This window comes from Ictalurus punctatus, chromosome 10, assembly GCF_001660625.3.
Source record: "Ictalurus punctatus breed USDA103 chromosome 10, Coco_2.0, whole genome shotgun sequence".
Classification (NCBI taxonomy): Eukaryota; Metazoa; Chordata; class Actinopteri; order Siluriformes; family Ictaluridae; genus Ictalurus; species Ictalurus punctatus.
In genome coordinates, this window is record NC_030425.2 from 20,180,182 (window position 1) to 20,200,910 (window position 20,729).

Consider the following 20,729-nt stretch of genomic DNA (forward strand, 5'->3'; position numbering starts at 1 on the left):
AAATGGCCTACATTTTTATCTGTAATGAAACTAGATTTCAGCGTTCTCTCTTTTATCTGTGGTGCGAGACAAACAATGACATGCTTTTGAGTTACAGAAAAGAAACAAAGCCCAAAATGAAATATAGAGTCTTTATTTTAAGTAAGAATGTGTTTGTGCCCTGGAACAGAGGCATAACGGAGATGAAACTCAAATAATCCAAACATTTTGAACATTAAGTCCACCTGGAGGTTTTAAAAGGAATTAAGAGAACTCCAGACGAACGAGGCCTGTCACAGCAGTCAGAGGAACTCTCCTGAGCCTTAATGCATTCATTCATCATCTGTTCCCTTCCTTTCTAGGGGCTATTAAGGGGATATAAACTCAGCATTGCTTTGTAGAGAAGACACACAAAATGTCCCATCTGTACTGCTAAGGGACACACACACTCATTCTCTCTCTCTCTCTCTCTCTGTCTCTCTCTCTGTCTCTGTCTCTCCCACTCTTGCTCCCTCTCTTTTTTGCTCTCTTTCTGGCTGCGGTTATGTTCTGCAAAAGGGCTTGAGGGCTGTGTGTGCATTGGCTGATTGTAGGTCTGGTGTGGCCTCAGTAACCCTTATGCTCCCTCAGCATCTGGTAAAGAGCGAAAGCATACGTCTTGTCCCACCCCAACCTGAGACACAAACTTGTCTTGCTGTACACAAGAAGAAGCAGAAGAGCTTAAAGGCAAACACTCAGAAATATAATTTTGAATGTTTGACAGCTCATAATCTGTTAATTGGAAAGTAGTATGTATGCAGTGTTGGAAAACAAAGTAGGTAGTAACTCGGCAAGATAAAGAGAAGTAAGTAGTAACTCAGCAATATAAGAAAGGGTAGCAGGTAGTAAATAAGCGATTTTAGAAAGGGGAATATGTAATAACTCAACGTTTTAAGAAAGGGAAGTAGATAGTAATGGATGCAGACAGGAAACAAGCAATAGAAGAAAGGGAATCAGGTAGGAGGCAAGTGATGCAAGAAAGGGAAGTAGTTAGGAAGCAAACGATGGAAGAATGGGAAGCAGGTAGGAAGCAAGCCATGCAAGAAAGGGAACCAGTTGGGAAGCAAGCCATGGAAGCAGGTAGGACACAAGCGATGCAAGAAAGGCTTCCCTTTCCCTTTAGTTAGGACGCAAGAAATGGCAAGCAGATGGGAACAAGCAAGTAAGGAAATGGGAAGCAGGAAGGAAGCAAGCAATAAAACAAAGGGATGCTGATTGTAAGTAAATGATGCTAGAAAGGGAAGCATGTAGTAAGTGATGCAAGGTTGGGAAGCAGGTAGTGACAGCAATATAATAAAGGAAAGCTGGTAGGAAGCAAGCGATGGAATAAGGGGAAGTCAGGTCTGCATGATCAAGGCAGGGATAAACCTTTGTGCTGGACAGCAGATATTCAGTGTTTGTATCCTGAGTCAATTTACATACAGTGCCCTCCACTAATATTGGCACCGGTAAATATGAGCAAAGAAGGCTGTGAAAAATTGTCTTTATTGTTTAACCTTTTGATCTTTTGTTCAAAAAAGAAAATCACAAAAATACTCTGCCCTCATGGATATCAAACAGTTACAAACAAGACACAGGTTTATAAAAAAATATATGTATTTGTTAAATATAGGTGTGCAACAATGATTGGCACACTTTAGTCAATAATTTGCCAAGATAACAGCTCTGAGTCTTCCCCTTTAATGGCTGATGAGGTTGGAGAATACAGTGAGGGAAAAAAGTATTTGATCCCCTGCTGATTTTGTACGTTTGCCCACTGACAAAGAAATGATCAGTCTATAATTTTAATGGTAGTTGTATTTGAACAGTGAGAGACAAAATAACAACAAAAAAATCCAGAAAAACGCATGTCAAAAATTTTATAAATTAATTTGCATTTTAATGAGGGAAAAAAGTATTTGACCCCCTCTCAATCAGAAAGATTTCTGGCTCCCAGGTGTCTTTTATACAGGTAACGAGCTGAGATTAGGAGCACACTCTTAAAGGAAGTGCTCCTAATATCAGTTTGTTACCTGTATAAAAGACACCTGTCCACAGAAGCAATCAATCAATCAGATTCCAAACTCTCCACCATGGCCAAGACCAAAGAGCTCTCCAAGGATGTCAGGGACAAGACTGTAGACCTACACAAGTCTGGAATGGGCTACAAGACCACTGCCAAGCAGCTTGGTGAGAAGGTGACAACAGTTGGTGCGATTATTCGCAAATGGAAGAAGCACAAAAGAACTGTCAATCTCCCTCGGCCTGGGGCTCCATGCAAGATCTCACCTCGTGGAGTTGCATTGATCATGAGAACAGTGAGGAATCAGCCCAGAACTACACGGGAGGATCTTGTCAATGATCTCAAGGCTGGGACCATAGTCACCAAGAAAACAATTGGTAACACACTACGCCGTGAAGGACTGAAATCCTGCAGCGCGCGCAAGGTCCACTGCTCAAGAAAGCACATATACATGCCCGTCTGAAGTTTGCCAATGAACATCTGAATGATTCAGAGGACAACTGGGTGAAAGTGTTGAGGTCAGATGAGACCAAAATGGAGCTCTTTGGCATCAACTCAATTCGCCGTGTTTGGAGGAGGAGGAATGCTGCCTATGACCCCTGGAACACCATCCCCACCATCAAACGTGGAGGTGGAAACATTATGCTTTGGGGTTTTTTTTCTGCTAAGGGGACAGGACAACTTCACCGCATCAAAGGGACGATGGACGGGGCCATGTACCGTCAAATCTTGGGTGAAAACCTCCTTCCCTCAGACAGGGCATTGAAAATGGGTCGTGGATGGGTATTCCAGCATGACAATGACCCAAAACACACGGCCAAGGCAACAAAGGAGTGGCTCAAGAAGAAGCACATTAAGGTCCTGGAGTGACCTAGGCAGTCTCCAGACCTAAATCCCATAGAAAATCTGTGGAGAGAGCTGAAGGTTCGAGTTGCCAAACGTCAGCCTCAAAACCTTAATGATTTGGAGAAGATCTGCAAAGAGGAGTGGGACAAAATCCCTCCTGAGATGTGTGCAAACCTGGTGGCCAACTACAATAAACGTCTGACCTCTGTGATTGCCAACAAGGGTTTTTTAACCAAGTACTAAGTCATATTTTGCAGAGGGGTCAAATACTTATTTCCCTCATTAAAATGCAAATCAATTTATAACATTTTTGACGTGCGTTTTTCTGGATTTTTTTGTTGTTATTCTGTCTCTCACTGTTCAAATAAATCTACCATTAAAGTTATAGACGGATCATTTCTTTGTCAGTGGGCAAACGTACTAAATCAGCAGGGGATCAAATACTTTTTTCCCTCACTGTACATGGCAAGGGATCTGAGACCATTCCTCCATACAGAATCTCTCCAGATCTTTCAAATTTCGAGGTCCATGTTGGTGGACTCTCTTCTTCAGTTCACCCCACAGGTTTTCTATGGGTTTGAAGTCGGGGGATTGGGATGGCTATGGCAGAACCTAGATTTTCTGGTCAGTAAACCATATTGGTGTTAATTTTGATGTATGTTTTGGATCATTGTCTTGCTGGAAGATCCAAACACGGCCCATTTTAAGTTTTCTGGCAGAGGCAGTCAGGCTTTCATTTAATATCTGTTGATATTTGATCAACTCCATGATTACATGTATCCTAACAAAGCTTCCAGGTCCTCTGGCAGAAAAACAGCCCCAAAACATTAAAAAGCCACCACCATATTTAACCGTGGGCATAAGGTACTTTTCCTGGCTGCCTCTCTGTATGCACCAAAACCATCTCTGGTGTTTACTGCCAAAAAGCTCTATTTTGGTTTCATCTGACCATAGAACCCAATCCCATTTGAAGTTCCAATAGTGTCTGGCCAGTAGAGGATGAGAGTCGAAGCTTTTTTCTTGAAACCATTCCAAATAACTTGACATTGGTGACTTCGGATTGTAGTTTTGGAGACTTTCTGACCCTAAGACACTTCACTTCTGCAATTCTACAGCTGTGATCCTTGGAGATCTTTTGGCCACTTGAACCATCCTCTTCACAGTGCGTTGAGACAATATAGACACACGTCCAATTCCAGGTTGATTCATAACATTTCCAGTTGACAGGAACTTCTTAATTATTGCCCTGATGGAGGAAATGGGCATTTTCAATGCTTTTGCTATTTTCTTTTAGCCACTTCCCATTTTGTGAAGCTCAATAACCTTTTGCCGCTCATCACAGCTATATTCCTTGGTCTTACCCATTTTTACGAATGATTAAGGGAATTTGGCCTATGTGTTACCTCATATTTATACCCCTGTGAAACAGGAAGTCATGGCTGAACAATTTCCCATTCCTAGTCATTTGGGTATACTAAAAAAAAATCATCACTGGGAATATACTTCAAATATATTTTTCTCATATGAATTCCAAGGGGTGCCAATAATTGTTGCACACCTATATTTAACAAAGATTTTGTTTTATAGAAGCCTGTGTTGTTTGCACAGAGTATTTTTTTTTTAAGATTTTGTAAGAAAAGATAAAATAATAGACATTTTCTCATAGCCTTTTTTGCTCATATTTACCAATGGTGCCAATATTAGTGGAGGATACTGTATTTTATGTGTTGACAAGTATACAGTGTACCAGAATAAATAACGTAGTAATGGTAATGTAGTAACGTAGTAAACCTCACTACAATTTATTATTTGTGAACAATGGCTATTTCTTACTATTACTCTTTTTATAGAAATACTAAACACTTAACCAGGAAGGCCTAAGTGACCATGCATTATTATTTTTCTCTTTTTTGTTTTCTCATGATCATGACTTAATTTTCTTGTGATCTTCACATAAGTGTTTTCAAACAAAATGTTTTCTCTTTAATAATAATGCATGGCATCTTATGCTTCCATAATGGAGAACCATAAGGTGTGTTGTTTTTTTGTTTGTGTGTGTGTGAGGCTGTGGTCAACAGGCCTTATTCAACACACTTTCTACCTCACCTATATGTTAAAATTTTAAATACTTGGCAGTCATGATCAAAGCACACTTCCTTTGTACCCCCACCCAGAGCTTTACACTTTCTGTGATGGTAAGTTCATGGCTGAAAGCTAATACAGCTACAGTTTTGTTTTGGTATTTCTAAATGCCTTTTGCACTTCTTGTGAAGGAGTACAACATTCCACATGGTTTCTAATGGCACTGAGAACCACACCCATAGCACAGAGGGTGGAAACAGCACAACATCCATCTACTAACTCCCCTTTAAACACCGCAGCTGATCAGAATTTTATGTTGCTTGATTAAATGTTATACGTTCTTAGGGTGATGGACTATTATCGTAACAGGAGGCATAGCCTCTGTAGTTGTCAGCTCCAGTGAAGGTGGTGTATCTTCTAAATCTTTTTTAAAATATAGCATATATTTGCATCAAAATCATATTGTTACGAATCTATGGCTACTTTCATATGTCTCTCAGTGTTCACTGCATTCAGAAAAAGAGATCCACATGAGCACACAGAAATTAGATATACAAACAACAAAATAGCATGAAGCAGTAAGACAAGTCATCTCTTTATCATTTATTTCTGTACAAAAGGTTTGATTCAAAGTGATACATTACTTTAAAATCAGTCACATTTACAGCACATCAATGTACAACTCAAGGGTAATGTATGCAAATTTCCAATAATACAAGAAAGTGGAATATTGTTAAGATGCATTTTTTTACAGATCGGACAGAATTACATTACAACTTAAAAGATGTCCATTCTGAATTTGCTCAATATTGCCTGTACAATAAATAAGTAGAAAATATATCTCTGTTATCAATCTGAAGGTTTTTAGAAACACATAAAACATACAAATCACTAACAAATCATGACCTCCGAAAAAAGACCAGCTATTTCGGCTATTTCCCTGCCTGATGGAATACACGTTGTCAAATCTTTTCACAGGTTTAAACCCAAATGCATATACATAGCTGTGCTTCCCCCCCCCCTATGCAGCTATTCATTAAATCAGCCTGCATGCTCTTTTCCTTCTGGTTCTCTTGTATGCTACAAACTGACCACAAAATCCGGTATGCTATAATGAAATGGCGAAAACCTCAGACCTCACAACGTTTACAATCTGAAAAGTTTTTTTTTTTTTTTTTTTATAGTATAGAAAACATGATTGATTGTTTTTTTTTTGGAATGACAAACACCACATAGAGAGAGGGCAGAAAGAAAAAAAAAACAAGGAATGTGGTGTGTCTTTCTCACATTTTTCTCTCTCATTTTGCAGAAATTATATTCACACTGACAACACAATCTGAAAGAGTCACATAATGTCCACATTATCACGTACATTGACATCACACACCGATCCGGATGAGAGGAGTGACGCGAACGCATGCTTGCTTTAGATTGGCCGTCGGAGTTCAGTAGTCGTGGCTGTGCTTAAGTGATCAGGGGCGGCGCTAGAGGATCTTAGAGCTTCATTGCCCGTACAATGGGCACTGGTAGCACCTGGTGAAGCTTGGCATGCTCTTTATCCACTGCCATTCTCACCCAGTCAGGCCGGAAGCTGCCTTTAAAACCCACAAATGCCAGTTTATCTGCAGAGAAACAGAGAACAAGATTCATTATCACTGCTCTACCTCAGAATGTGTGGGTGTGTTGTGTGTTCTTTTTTGCTGTGATGTTAGAGGTTGCAATTCAAATGTCCAGATGTTAATTTTCAACAACATCTGTCTATTTAGAGCACCAGGAGGTGTTCCACTATGGGAAGGGCAGAAATTTAAAAGTGGATGTACAAGGTGCTAACTCATCGCAGGGCACAATACACTTTAAGACACTATGGACAATTTGGAAATGCCAATCAGCCTACACCGCATGTGTTTGGACTGAGGAAAGAAACTGCTGTACCCCTGAAGGATGGGGAGAAAAGGCAAACTCCATGCACACAAGGCGTAGGTGGGATTCGAACCCCCAGCTGAGAAGATGCAAGGCAAGCATACTCTGACCTACACCATGATGTCAATTTCCACCATATTGAATTTAGTGGCATTTAGATTTTTGTCAAATACTTTTTTTCCACTTCTTTCTCCAGAACACGTTTGTCCATAACACACAAATTAATTTGACGGTGGAGTGGCCAACCAGAAACCGAGGCCATTTCTCATTTCTCTGCTTTTACATATTAACACCAAACATGGAACGTATGTTTACCCAAATGAAACTTGGGAGGGCTACAGGAAAAACAGGAAGTGAGGCAGTATCTCAGGATGGCAGCATGTCTTGGCATGTTGCCATCAAACTCCCATCCTTGGGAACAAGTACTGAATGGCATTTGGTCTTCCCCCATGCAAAAACAGTGGATGAGCAAATAGTGTTTGGCCCCTTAAGCTCTGCTTGCAGCTATGCTTGACATGATTACTTTCTACTTTGCTTTACTTTCTACTTTCTATGTATTGGATCGTAACACTAATTCATGTTGTTTAGGTCAAATATCCAAGAATATCATGAATTTTGAGCTTCAATCTCACACACACCCTTCCACTTTGTTCAGTAGATTTCTCCCTAAAGAAATAGAGTATAAATTAAGCTATGTTCTGAGAAGATCTCATGCACTGAACATGCAGAAATTTCCCCAGGGAACTGAGACTAACATAGGATGAGAAGGGAGGGGCAGGAGGAAAAATCCTATGGCTTCAGCATGTGGGTCTTCACATTCCTCTGTTTAACACATGTGTGTGGCATGTTCCTTTCACATGTTGAGCATTCTGGGAAATGTTATGAATTCCATAGCTATATTTGAGCTTTCCTGCTGAAAAAAAAAAAAAAACCCTATGAATTACTGAGGCACATTCATCAGTGCCTTTACAGTTTCAGCATTCTCAGCACAGCTGTTGGTATGGTTGTATTTTTTTTCTGCCAAGTGGAATTTGGGTGAGAGTCTTCAGGACAGAGAACTTTGCATGGTTCTTTTCTATAACAGTATTTTCCAAAGTGTTAAGCATGTAAGACAGTTATGTGAAAGTATACTGTAAGTGTATTGATAGGCCAAATGTGGCTCAGTTGTAGGCAGCTGCATTTAAAGTTTTTAATGATATTTCGAATGTTGGCCCAAAATAACCAAAATGTAACCGATGCTAATGTGGCATTTCAGTTTTGGAGAGAGAGCGGCCCAGCTGTAAGCTCTGTTCTGAGACACTGCCATCAAAGCATGTATCTTTGCAATTAGATTCAGTTTATCACTGTCATTCGATGATGGTATGAGGTACGTGTGGACCTTTAGTCATTTGGCAGCACGGGTTATATGGCATGCGATCAAGTGCAGCAAATGATCATATCATGAATTTATTATAACTTTCCATTATTTCCATTTCCATATAAACAGTAACAGGCTTTCTATTTTCTGTCCACAGCAGTAAAGCATTATTGCCCCCTAATGTCCATGTAAGCTATATGCAATTTAAAATGTATTAGTTCACAGTATTATATGGAAATACATGGAATGTGCTACAGTAGCTCTTCTGTGGGATCGGACCAGACAGACTAGCCTTCGCTCGTTACACACATCAGTGAGCCTTGGGTGCCGATAACTCTATTGCCAGTTCACCGGTTGTCCTTCCTTGGACCACTTTTGGTAGGTATTAACCACTTCATATTGGGAACACTCCTCAAGACTTGCCGTTTGGAGATGCTCTGACCCTGGCTCTGATGGCTCATCTAGCCATCACAGTTTGGCACTTGTCACTCAAAGTCACTCAGATCCTTATGCTTGCCCATTTTTCCTGCTTCCAACACATCAACTTTGAAAACTGGCTGTTCACTTGCTACCTAATATATCCCAACCCTTGACAGGTGCCATTGTTCACATCCCCTGTCAGTGGTTTTAATGCTATGGCTGATTGTGTATATATAAATGAGATTAACAGAATGCAAATAATGGACCTGCTTCAAAACTGTATGCAAAATGGATACTTTAATGTATGACTCTACCGATCATCACTAGCAACATAAATTCTAATTTGCATTAAGATTAATAATACTGTTTGTATTTCAACAGTTAATATACAAATATTAATACTAAGATAAACAATATTTCTTGATGCACAATTGTTATCATTTTTGCCACGCATTGTGTATGATGTTAAACTGGCAGCTTCCCTTACTTGTTAGTTACATAATCCTAACTAAAGAAGTAAATGTCAGACACCAGTCTCGGGTTACGCTGGAAACATTTCATTTTTGCTAAACAGTTTAAGCAGTTTACAAAACGAGGCAGTTTAGCCATTTTTGTTCAAGAGTCTTATTCAAGGACACACCCATGGCTAGCTGTAACTGAGTGTGTTGTGAAAGTAACACACTAATTGTTTACTAATTTTAACTTTACCTTACAGTTACTAGTGCCTTTTAACTGCTCAGCTACTGCTCTCCTATATCTTCATATATTACCAAAACAGAATGAGTCCAAGAAATTTCCAAGTAAATCTTTAGAAACGTTGTTTGTTACCTTTCAATTTCACATTTGGGTCAGCACCCAGCTTTTCAAGTATCTTGGTCCAAGGTCCTCTAGTAACTAACTTGCCCTTGGAGGTAATCATCACTATGGAGCTGGAAATGCACAAAGAAGTTGTTGGTTTAAAAAAAAAAATGTTACTGTGTCCAGAAATACAGATCAAATTAAACTTACAGCAATAAATTGATCTACAATTTGCCACTTCAAAATTCATCCACAGAGGAAAAAATATATAAAATGTATGCAAACAGAGATTCTCTCTCTCTCTCACACGCACACACACAAACACAAAGATGCTAACTGTATACATACAAGTCATAGTGTATAGTATCTTCTAGTAATGTATCTTTACTGTAAATCACAGTATGTGCTGGAAAAATGGTATGTGTTACAGAATGATGAAAAATACTGTTACAATGTGCTCTGGCACAGTAGTTACTAATAAAAATCCAGAACTATTCAAACCCTGGTCAGGTACCTGTGTCGATTTTCCCATCGCATAACACTATCAATGAAAGGTGGAGGATGGGCATGTGTAGTTAATTGGGTATTATTTATACAACCAACTAACTGATCAGTAAATACTAATCAAGTCAGGTATGGCAATAGAGATAATCTAAGGTAATAAAATTGAGCATTAAGGAATTATTGCCTTGGGCAAACAAATAAAAACATATCTCAAATGTTTTGTTGTATAATAAAATTGTGATATTTCATCTAAAGCCACGAAAAAAGACATTTGAAAAGACAGTAATGCTGTAGTCTATTGTTCAGGAGAAAAGCTATTCTGATTAGAGTTAAAGTCCACAGCGGCATTTGACCAATCAGTGGTCTGCATTATTTCTTGCTCCACCCATACTCTACATCCCTGCTTTTGGTACCCGGGCAAATATTTAGCACAGTTATGGTACAGGTCATTTGGTAAGGGGTGAAGTGAAATGGGATTACAGGTTGTCTAGGAAAAATTGCTATAGTTTAAGGCGTGAAAGTGTGTACATACTTGTCGTTCAGGCTATTGATATAGTTCTCAATCTGAGCGGGAATGCCCATCAGTACAGCGTTCCTGAAGCCTTTTGTCTCAATCACTTTGCCACTGTGGCCATCCAGCACTGTCAGGTGGATTCCATCTTCTGACTGGTAGAGCTTCTTACCATTGGCCTGTATGAGCAAAATATGGCCAAGCTCTTTTATTATTAATTTTATTACTTTTTTATTTCGGTTTTGGATAGTTCATATACAATCTTTTGGAATAGCTGCGTATATACAGAATATAGTGTGTACCAGAAATAGATGAACAGAAGAAATTTGAAAGCATATGCAATTTATCCTATGCATAAAAAATAAGCATCTATTCAGATATTAACTGGATACATTAACTGGTTATTAATGTAATGTACATGGTTATGGCTGATATGTGTAAAATGTGTCTGTCTCCTACCTCAGTGTAGGCAAAGTCCTCTTTGATGTGGAAGAAACGAGTGGTGTAAGACTCCACCTTGACTTCCAGAAAGTGCTCAGATGTTTGAGGCTGTAAGAAGACAAAAGGATCATTTCAAAACTGAACTGAGCTGTGATAAAGGTTTCTAAATAATAGCAGCAGATGTAATATAAAGTATGATAAATAGCCATTAAGTTACAAAATTGTGTATGAAATTAGGTGTGAAATAAGGGAACTTATAAAGAACCCACTAAGATACAGCTAGATATGACTAAATTGGAAACATGGGAGAATATCCATAATAAGCTATTTAATAAAAGACTTTCAGATCCATCTTACTAGGCTGGAGTGGGATAGTTTCTTGGGCATGGGTACATCCACTACGGGCATCTCGGCATATCTGGGGTAGGCCTTTGCCATACAGTCACTAGGGCCACTGCCTTTTGGGATGTTGGCCTTGATCTTCACTCTCTCACAGCCCTTCACCGAGCAGAATGCAAAGGCATCTCTGTTATTGTGAGCCTGGACCTTGAGGAAAAGCAACCTGCACAGAGCAATACCAGCAATTAAACACACATCAATGTTTCACTGGACAACTCCAAACATCTCAAGAACATGAGTGACAGAGGATAATAATTATATTCTTAAATAATAAGTATTTATTTGTACTATTGTTATTACATGTAGTATTTGTTTAAATAATAATAACAATAATAATACGATTATTATTATTTATCATATTATAGAATATTATTTATTATACCACAATTAATAAACAATTCAAACATTAGTACTTATATAAAACATGCTGAAAGCAGAGGGTCTCTTACCCAGTATCCTCCTCCCAGTAGTAATAACCTCTTGTCTGGTGTGTGTGGCTGATCTTTTCCCTCTGAGCTGTTTTCAGAAACATCCCTGTCTTCCTCGTCTCCTTGGTGAGCCGGTTATGAAGGTCAGAGATGATGCTGAACGTTGTGCCTTTCGGGTAACAGAAGCCAATGTTTATCCAGTCGTTCCTGTCAAGAGTTGGCAGTGGTTTGGAGAAATTATGGTCACTTTAAGTCAGATGTAGTGTTTCTTGCTGACCTTCCTTATGCACACTAGGTGGTGGGAGAGAGCTATTTTTATTGCACACGTTCATCAAAACATTAGACAAGATGATGATCTTTTACCTAATGACCTTTTGAAATATCAATAATCATTTTTCTTCAAGACATTCTGATCATTTTGATGAACACAGCGAAAAAAAAACATTTGAAAAAACTATTGCAGTACTGCATTATAACCAACAAGTTTTGTGGTCTCACAACAGAAGGCTTGGTGAATAAGTAGAATTTTTGCAACTACGACGTAACATTCTGGGAATGTTCCCATTATTTCAAAGGGGAACATTGTCTAACCCGTAATATGCAACAAAACACAAATGCTATATTCACATAAAGAAAATTTTCTGGAAATTAGAAAGGGGGGAAACAGGAATGTTTTCAGAATGTTTTAGGAACCACAAACAAATGTCCCTATTGTCCACAACATTTTGGGAACCAATAACTGTTAGCTGAGAAGATTTAAACATGGCTTGGTCGATCAGCTACATGCAACATCAGAGCAATATGCACATTTCCGACATGCATCCATTTCATTGCATAAATTGTAAAACATACAGCATTTAAAAGTCAATATAATCTAATTCTTTACTGCTCTTAGTTAATGAAGAATTATGAATAAATGAATGAGTAATAACATTAGATTTTTTTCAAAGAAATCCTGACTGTATATAAAGTAATAAATGTCCAGTGGAAACTAGTTGTGGGTGGCTGTGGCTCAGGTGGTAGAGCGGGTTCTCCACTAATCGTAGGGTTGGCAGTTTGATTCCCAGCCCACATGACTCCACGTACCAAAGTGTCCTTGGGCAAGACACTGAACCCCAAGTTGCTCCCGATGGCAAGCTAGTGCCTTGCATGGCTGCTCTGCTACCATTGGTGTGTGAGTGCGTGTGTGAATGAGACACAATGTAAAGCGCTTTGGATAAAAGCGCTATATAAGTGCAGACCATTTAGTTACGGTTTTTAGTTGAGTTTGTTGTTACTGACCTGTTGAAGTTGATAATCCACACAGTGACTTCAGCCGGTGCGGCCGCATCCCAATGCACTGTGTAGCTCTTAGCCAGCATGACTACAGGCTGAAACTGCTGGTAGTGATGCTTCTTTCCAAGAGCTCCTACCAGCTCCAGCGGTTTGTCCGGATACTCATCCTTCACCATCTTAAGATTTAGATTTGCTGGGTTCCGGGCCTGTATATAAATCTAAGGCACACAGTAATTGAGCGGGATTTAACTATACATATATGAAACCTAGCTGCTGCTTAGACCTAAGAACATCTAAGACGCCACTGAGGTGAACTGAATTGGTGAAAATGCCATCATGTGCAGCAAGACAACAAGCAATTACTTTTCACAGGAGAAAGCTTAGAGAACTGTATGTTTTAAATTTATGAGGCGCTTCATGCTGGAGTTCAGACAGGCTGGCTAGATGAGTTACTGTTTTTTACTTTTTAATACGGTTTTATCTTCTCTTTAAATCAAAATAATTTCTTAGATAACGGTCTTAATATTTGGTAGGTCATATTAAATTTGGTAAGATTAGGTTCGTGATTTTTGCTCTGTTTGTCAGAGAGGCTGTGTTTATCATGATGGAGCCAGGCTAGCTTCAGGTGTCCTTCATGCTAACTTAAGCTTACATTATGTATGCAACAACCAGGCCTAAAGCTGGCTTGCCTGCTAGGTCGACTTTTGCCACCAGAGGGAGGCATGAGCAGTCCACCAGCTAATTACTCTCAATCAGCCTCACCTGTTCATGGCTCTATTTAAGTTACTTGAAAGTTGCAGTTGAAGCAAATGTGCCGTATTGTGTTAAGTTTTCGAAACAATCCGACACCCATCTCCATGGTGACACCTTGTGGTCACTTGCAGGTATTGATCTGAAACAACCTTGACAACGAGTCAGAAAAGCATTGACGAATTATAACCTACACGTTGTTTGTGTCAAACAAGGAAGTGTGAGGGGGAGTTGATACTGTTCTCGACCAGTATGCTGTTGCACCAGATTTGAATCTTAGGGGACATGTGCCTGTCCACATCGTTGTAAGAGAAATTTAAAAAGTAGTATTTTTTTATTTTATTTTATTGTTGTGGGTTTTTTATGTGTTGAGTTTTTAACATCTGTCTGACAACAGATTAATAAATGCAAAACTGTCCAAATTCTCTCTCTTCTACATAATAACCCACAACATCTGGTCATGTCTTCTTTATTTGTATCAGGAAATTTTGTGGGATTTCACATCTGATGATTAATAAGGCATCCTGAGGCAAACACTGACCATGGATCAGTGCAAATACTATTGAATCATTTCAGTTTTATAAACCTATATAAGAACAGTTGAATTTTTTTATTAAACATTGTTTCACCTGGAGATCAACACCCCCTAGTGGTGAACCATGGAATTTTTTTTAACATTTCGGAACAGTAATGATGTAACGAAGGCTTGTTTGCTGAAATCACGTGACTTGCCCAATTTGATACTCGTGCCAAACCGAAACAAAACATTTGCAAAGGTTTCGAAGCTTCTTGAAGCAGTGTTTTGAAAGTGCCCATCACTATTTTCAAGTTCCTTCTCTTGAGAAAGAAAGACACAAAAAAACTTCCTATTTTTGAGTTCATATTTTCCCTTTGTTCAGTTTTCCCTAGTATATTATCTTCAGTTTTACAAGTGCTCTATCCACTATGCTACCTGTGCTTTGGCAGTGCAGTGGGTAGCATGATGGGTTCAGCAGGTGGAAACAGGAATCCACTGAAAATATATTTACTGAGTGATTAAACTCTAACCAATTGAGTCAAATTTTCAATTAAAAGTTTCCTCTTGCATTTTAATCACTTAAGTCAATTCTGTGCTTGGGCCCATTACAATGCTAACAATTTACAATGAATATGCATTTGTAAAGGTATTTTTAAATTATATGAATATTTATTAAATATACTCTACGATTATATTTAGTCATGGTATGTGACCTTCCTTTTATCTGAATTAAAAATATATATATTTTTGGAATCTCTAGTCTGATTTATTATTAGTAAGCTGTTGTTGTAACCGGTTTTAATAAGTGTTAGCAACTTTCCTCATTACAGGCAGGCCTTATTTTATGATTTCTTTCTGACAAGTTGACAGCTCATGGCATGAATAAACATGTCAAGTGAAGGTTTTTTTTTTTTTTTTTTTTTTTTTTTAGAGGTGTGTCTGTGTACACCCTAAAAAATCCTAGTTGGCATTAGGGTTAGCTCTTACCTGGGCATAGTGCCCACTGCAGATGGCAGCCCTCCAGTCTGGCACGTCGATGCAATCAGGGTTGCGTAAGAGCCAGTTGTCCTCTTTGACCAAGAAGGCACCAGGGTACTCGCTTACTGAGCCATCCACATCATGGAAAATGGTGGTCTTATCCCCATCCATGTGCATCTCACTGAACCAGGGACCTGGTTCTCCAAAGAACACTCGAGACGTGATCTGAAAGCACAATCAGATCTCAGTGTCAAATGATTGTTTGTTGATTAACATTGTAAAAAAAAAAAATTAACTGACATTACAATCAGAAGAGAAAATGTAAAAAGAGTGGATGCGAAACAGATAATGTGAATGGAGTGATGGAGAAAAGTGGATGGTAAAAAAGGAGGTAATGTAGAAAAAAGTAGAGTAGCTGGGGGAGGTGAAAGAGACAACATAGTTGGAGTAAAGAGAAGTTAAAAATAAGAGGATGGAGTGGATGAAATTGATGTGGACCATGTATAGGATGTGATGGAACTAATGGAGAAAAAGTTGATGCTGTGCAAAGAAGTAGTAGATGAAGTGGGTGAAAATGATGCAGGAACAATGGATGGAGTGATTGAGAAAAAATATTTGGCATGAAAAGAAGTGGTGAAGAAAGGTGGATGAAAGTATTGGATGGATGGAATGATGAAGGGAAAAAGGGATCTTGGAGTAATAAGAAAGAAGTGCATGGCATAGTTGGAAGAGGTGGAGAAAAGTGAATAGAAGTGATTAAAAAAACAGTGGATGGGAGTCACGAAGAAAGTTGATAGTAGTGATGGAGAAGAAGTGGATCCCATAGATGAAAAAACTGAGGGCAGGGGTAAACAGTAAAATAATTGGATGGACGTGTTGCAGAATTGGATGGCACTGATGGTAGATGGAAGTGACTGAGAAAATGTGGATAAAATAGAGTGAAATGAATAATAAATGGGGTGGGGGTGTGGAAGTGATGGAGTAAAAGTGGAAAAGTGTAGGGAAGTAATCAAGAAACAGTGGGTAGAAGTTAAAGAAAAGAAGTGAATGATGTGGATGGAAGCGAGTGAGGAAAACGTGAATAATTTTTGGTGTGGATGGAAATGATTGGGGGGGAAAAGTGCATGGAGTGGATGAAAGTGATGGAGAAAAAATGGATGGTGTGAAGTTTTGTGATATATTAAAACCCCATTGGTAACACCTGCTCTGTTATTCGGAGGTAAGCACATTCCAGAACTTATATTTTGGAGTGATAAATCATGCATCTCTTATCTCTATTGTCAGATCATTCACAGCTTAGCCACATAACTTCCTCATAGCTCAAGGCCAGTGGCTCCATGCAGTATTATGAGAAGCTGAGTGTTCTCAGTAAGAAATGTGATTTGAATGTTGGCTCTCACCGGAACATCATCAAATGTGATGTCGGTGACATTGTTGTTGGGACAGCTCTGCCATGAGTTATTGAGGCGAAAGCCGAAAGCACTCGTATGCCGTCCATCTAGAGCAACGTATTTCCGGAAGGTGCAGTTCTGGACGTTTATTGGGCCATCGTAGATCTGCATGCCACGAATGGGGAAATCCCTGCAGGACACATAATAGTGATGGCTGAAGACATTCATACTTGATGCTACTGGCCTATAGAGATTCACATCTAATTCAAGAAACTAATAAAATTTGTATTAAACCACATCAGTGTCTGTAAAGAAGGTTTAATGACTTTCCAAGACTATCTCTCTTGTAAATACATAGCTTAATTGTGTAATTTTTTTATTATTCTACCAAACTGTTTCTTTAAAACACAAAGTTCACATTATTTGATGCTAATTTCAGAAGAGAGACCATCCTGGTCCTTTCAGCATCCAAAGAGAATGCCTTTGTATCCATTTGTAGCTACAACTGCAGCAATATCTGTGGTGCTGATGAGCTACACTGATGAAAAATGTCAATACCAGCAGGGGAGAAAAGAATTGTCAGAACCATAAGTGCTTACACTCCTCTCGGAAGAGTCCTGCCACTGTGGTCCAAACCACTCGGTCCCCAGATGCGGCCATCAGGGACAGGCATGCCTCGGTTCTCGCTCTCTCCAACAAATAGCGAGTTCTTCACCTCTTGCCTGGAGCCGTCATCATCTGGGAAGGTACCTCCACTACACACACAGACGCAAACAGGCAGTGTGAGAGAAACGCCCAGATAAATGCGGCCCCCGCTGTGCATGCTCATCAGGTCCCCGAGCCACTAGCTTCAGACCACTGAATTACTTTCACAACTGCTCAAAATCCCCGATTTCCCCAATGCATCTCACGAAGCCTCCCATATATGGCGTTTTCCAATTACAGCCCCAGCACAGTGGCCTGGGCTGCATTCGGCAAACATAAAGGCATCTATTTTATTATGATTGCAAAATGTGTGTGAAGGGCAAAAAAAATAAAAAATGAACGATTAGTACCCCTACCTGGCTAGAGTAAGGCCGATCCCATTATCGGCAAACCTGCAGACAATAAAGACACACGGAGTCAATAGCGGACAGACAGCACACTTTTTTTTTTATAATAAGGCTAAACACAATTTATTCAAATTATAGCATGCAGCTAATATTCACTGAGTGATATAACTAACTGATAACAATGGTAATCATAATGACTATGTGTTTTTTTTTTTTAATTAAATGATCTTTTTCATATATTCTTTTTTAAATTTGATTTCTGCCTCGTAAAGCACTTTGAACATTTCTGCTGCATTAATGATGAAATATAAATAGGGATTATGATCATAATTAAACTCTCACTCTCTCTCCAAGGTTAATTGAGGTGAAAGCCGTGGGTTTGAACAGTAAAATATGTTGTAACTAAACATTTGACGTGGATACATACAAGTTTCCATTTTGATGCTACGTTCTGACTGACAGACCAATAGACAGACAAATACATCTATTGATTGATTCATTCACTGATTGTTTTCAGGTGCAATATGAGCATTAAAAAAAGAATCACTTGTGGTTCACTGTTTTCTTCTGTCCTTCAAGTGTACTTACTGGCAGTCATCGAGCCATATGTCTCCTCCCCTGAGCCACGCCCCATGGTCCTGGTTCTTATAGGCAATGAAGTGGTGGATGAGAGCAGGCACTCTGGGTTTAAAGGGGTCGGCATCCTGATGAGGGCTATACCTGTCCAACATTACAGACAAGCCTTATCAAACTAAAGCTGGAGGAGGAAGTGTGACTAATCACTTGTCACGATACAGTAACAGCTGATGTTGGCATAGAATAAAAGGAACTGTACTGGCTGTTGTAGACTTGATGGTCCACTTTTTATTTTTTAAGATATTGAACAGGGACAGGACAGCTTTGTCGTGCAGTGGGAAGCATTGCTTAAAGTTTAAACTTACATTTAAATAAATTGCTTAAACTTAAAGTACCATGGTCTCCAGTTCAGTCCTGAGCTTGGGTTATTTTGTGTCTTGCATGTTCGCATCATGTCTGTGTGGGTTTCCTACCATCTCCCAAAACATGCTGGTATTGTGGATTGGCTACTCTAAATTGCCATTAGTTGTGAATGAGTGCGAATTTGTGTATGTATGGTGTCTTGCCATGGCCTGGTGTCCCATTCAGGGTGACTTCCTGTCTTACACCTAGGCTGCATTTGAAATCGTGTACTGTGACAGTACCTACTGCATTCGATTCAGTACCTACTGCTTGGCCAGTGATACACTATGTACCGATCAGTATAAGTGTGGAGCATGAATACAATCCGTGTATACTACATCCGCACTACATGGATGTTCGGGGGACGTTCATAGAGGCCATTTAGGGGACGTCCTGGGGAGCTGGGTAGGCTCTAGATTCACCATAGCTAAATGAAATGGTTACTGGAGAAGAATGAATGAATATTGAGATACATGACCAATTGAGATACTTGACCAGCCTCAAGTGGATATCTGAAATGTATAAGATGTGTAGATGATCCAAGTCTTGGGTTTGCAACACAAAACAGCTGTAGTTGTACTGTGACCAATTTTGAATGATGTTAAACTGATCAAATTATAACATATCCACCTCCAAAGACATAATTTTACACAAACAACATCCTGCCATTTGGTGTAAGAGAACTAGTGTGTAAATGCCATTTTACTACAACACTACCTCTAAAAGCACTGTGTGTGTGGGACTCACCTGGCCCCTATGAGCGACAGATAGGGTCTCTTGTCCTTAGCATTAGCTTCAGTGGTTTTTACACCATTGTCAAGGATCATCCCCGCCTGCAGAAAAATGCACAAAAACAAACGAGTGCAAAGAGTTACAAAAAGGGCCTTGTTGAAGGAGATTTCTTTTTAAGAGGTTGTCCATGTTCTTGGGGCTATTACTAATCCTCAAGGCCGCCCGATTATACAGAATGACTCTAAATCTTGCCTTGCCTTCAAATTTAATGAGTAAAAAAGGGAGAACAACATTTTCTGATGTAAAAATAAATTAAAAAATAAATAAACATTTCCACTGAACAGCTCTTCATTGTGAAGCCGTGTTGCCTAGGGCGACTACATCATAGCCAAAAGCATTTTTTACACACACCAACTCGTGGCTTGAGATGAATTGGAATTCAATATTTACATTTTACATTTATTCATTTGGCAGACATCTTCACCCAAAATGCCTTGGAAGCAGAGTCCAATCCAAGCATAAAGCCGAGTGGTTGAGGGGTGGTGGATCTCTTGTGGGATTTGAACTGGTCACAGAACCTTAACCACTGAGCTACCACCCAACCAATTAAGAACACATCTGAGATGGGTAATCAAGTGAATATCGTTTCAATATCGTGGAAAAGTTCATTTTTTTCCATAATTTAATTTTTAAAAAATGGAACTTTCATATTTTATACTCATTACACATAAAATGAAATATTTCAAGCCTTTTTGTCTTTTAATCTCAATGATTTCAGCTTACAACTCATGGAAATCAAAAATCCAGTATCTCAAAATATTAGAATAAAGAATTTATAATACAGAAATGTCGACCTTCTGAAAAGTATGTTAAATTATTCACTCAATAATTGGTCGGGGCTTTAATCCTTTTGCATGAGTTACTGCACCAGTGTAACGTGGCATGGAGGCAATCATCCTGTGGCACTGCTGAGGTGTTTTGGAAGCCCAGGTTGCTTTGATAGCGGCCTTCAGCTCGTCTGTATTGTTGGGTCTGGTGTCTCTCATAGATTCTCTATGGGGTTCAGGTCAGGCAAGATGTCTGGGCAATCAAGCACAGTAATACCATGGTCAGCATACCAGTTACTAGTAGTTTTGGCACTGTGGGCATGTGACAATTCCTGCTGGAAAAGGAAATCAGCATCTTCATAAAGCTTGTCAGCAGATGGAAGCAAGTGCCCTAAAATCTCCTGGTAGATGCTACATTGACTCTTGACTTCAGAAAACACAGTGACCAACACCAGCAGATGACATGGCACCCAAATCATCACTGACTGTGGAAACTTCACACT

At 39.3% G+C, this 20,729-nt stretch overlaps 1 protein-coding gene across 1 annotated transcript in view; it reads right to left on the reverse strand.

Annotated features, from left to right (window-relative positions):
* Positions 1-5,531: 5,531 nt before the first annotated feature.
* Positions 5,532-20,729, reverse strand: part of cemip (cell migration inducing hyaluronidase 1) — a 135,284-nt gene continuing 120,086 nt past the window's right edge. The window contains exons 17-29 of the mRNA XM_017478099.3: positions 19,415-19,500; positions 18,278-18,409; positions 17,699-17,734; positions 17,237-17,392; positions 16,647-16,827; positions 15,256-15,471; positions 13,008-13,219; positions 11,748-11,933; positions 11,257-11,461; positions 10,918-11,007; positions 10,480-10,637; positions 9,474-9,574; positions 5,532-6,570 (exon numbers count right to left, since the gene is read on the reverse strand). Of these exons, the coding sequence (XP_017333588.1) occupies positions 6,443-6,570; positions 9,474-9,574; positions 10,480-10,637; positions 10,918-11,007; positions 11,257-11,461; positions 11,748-11,933; positions 13,008-13,219; positions 15,256-15,471; positions 16,647-16,827; positions 17,237-17,392; positions 17,699-17,734; positions 18,278-18,409; positions 19,415-19,500 (1,887 nt within the window). The 3' untranslated portion in view covers positions 5,532-6,442. The remainder of the gene's footprint in view (positions 6,571-9,473; positions 9,575-10,479; positions 10,638-10,917; positions 11,008-11,256; positions 11,462-11,747; positions 11,934-13,007; positions 13,220-15,255; positions 15,472-16,646; positions 16,828-17,236; positions 17,393-17,698; positions 17,735-18,277; positions 18,410-19,414; positions 19,501-20,729) is intronic.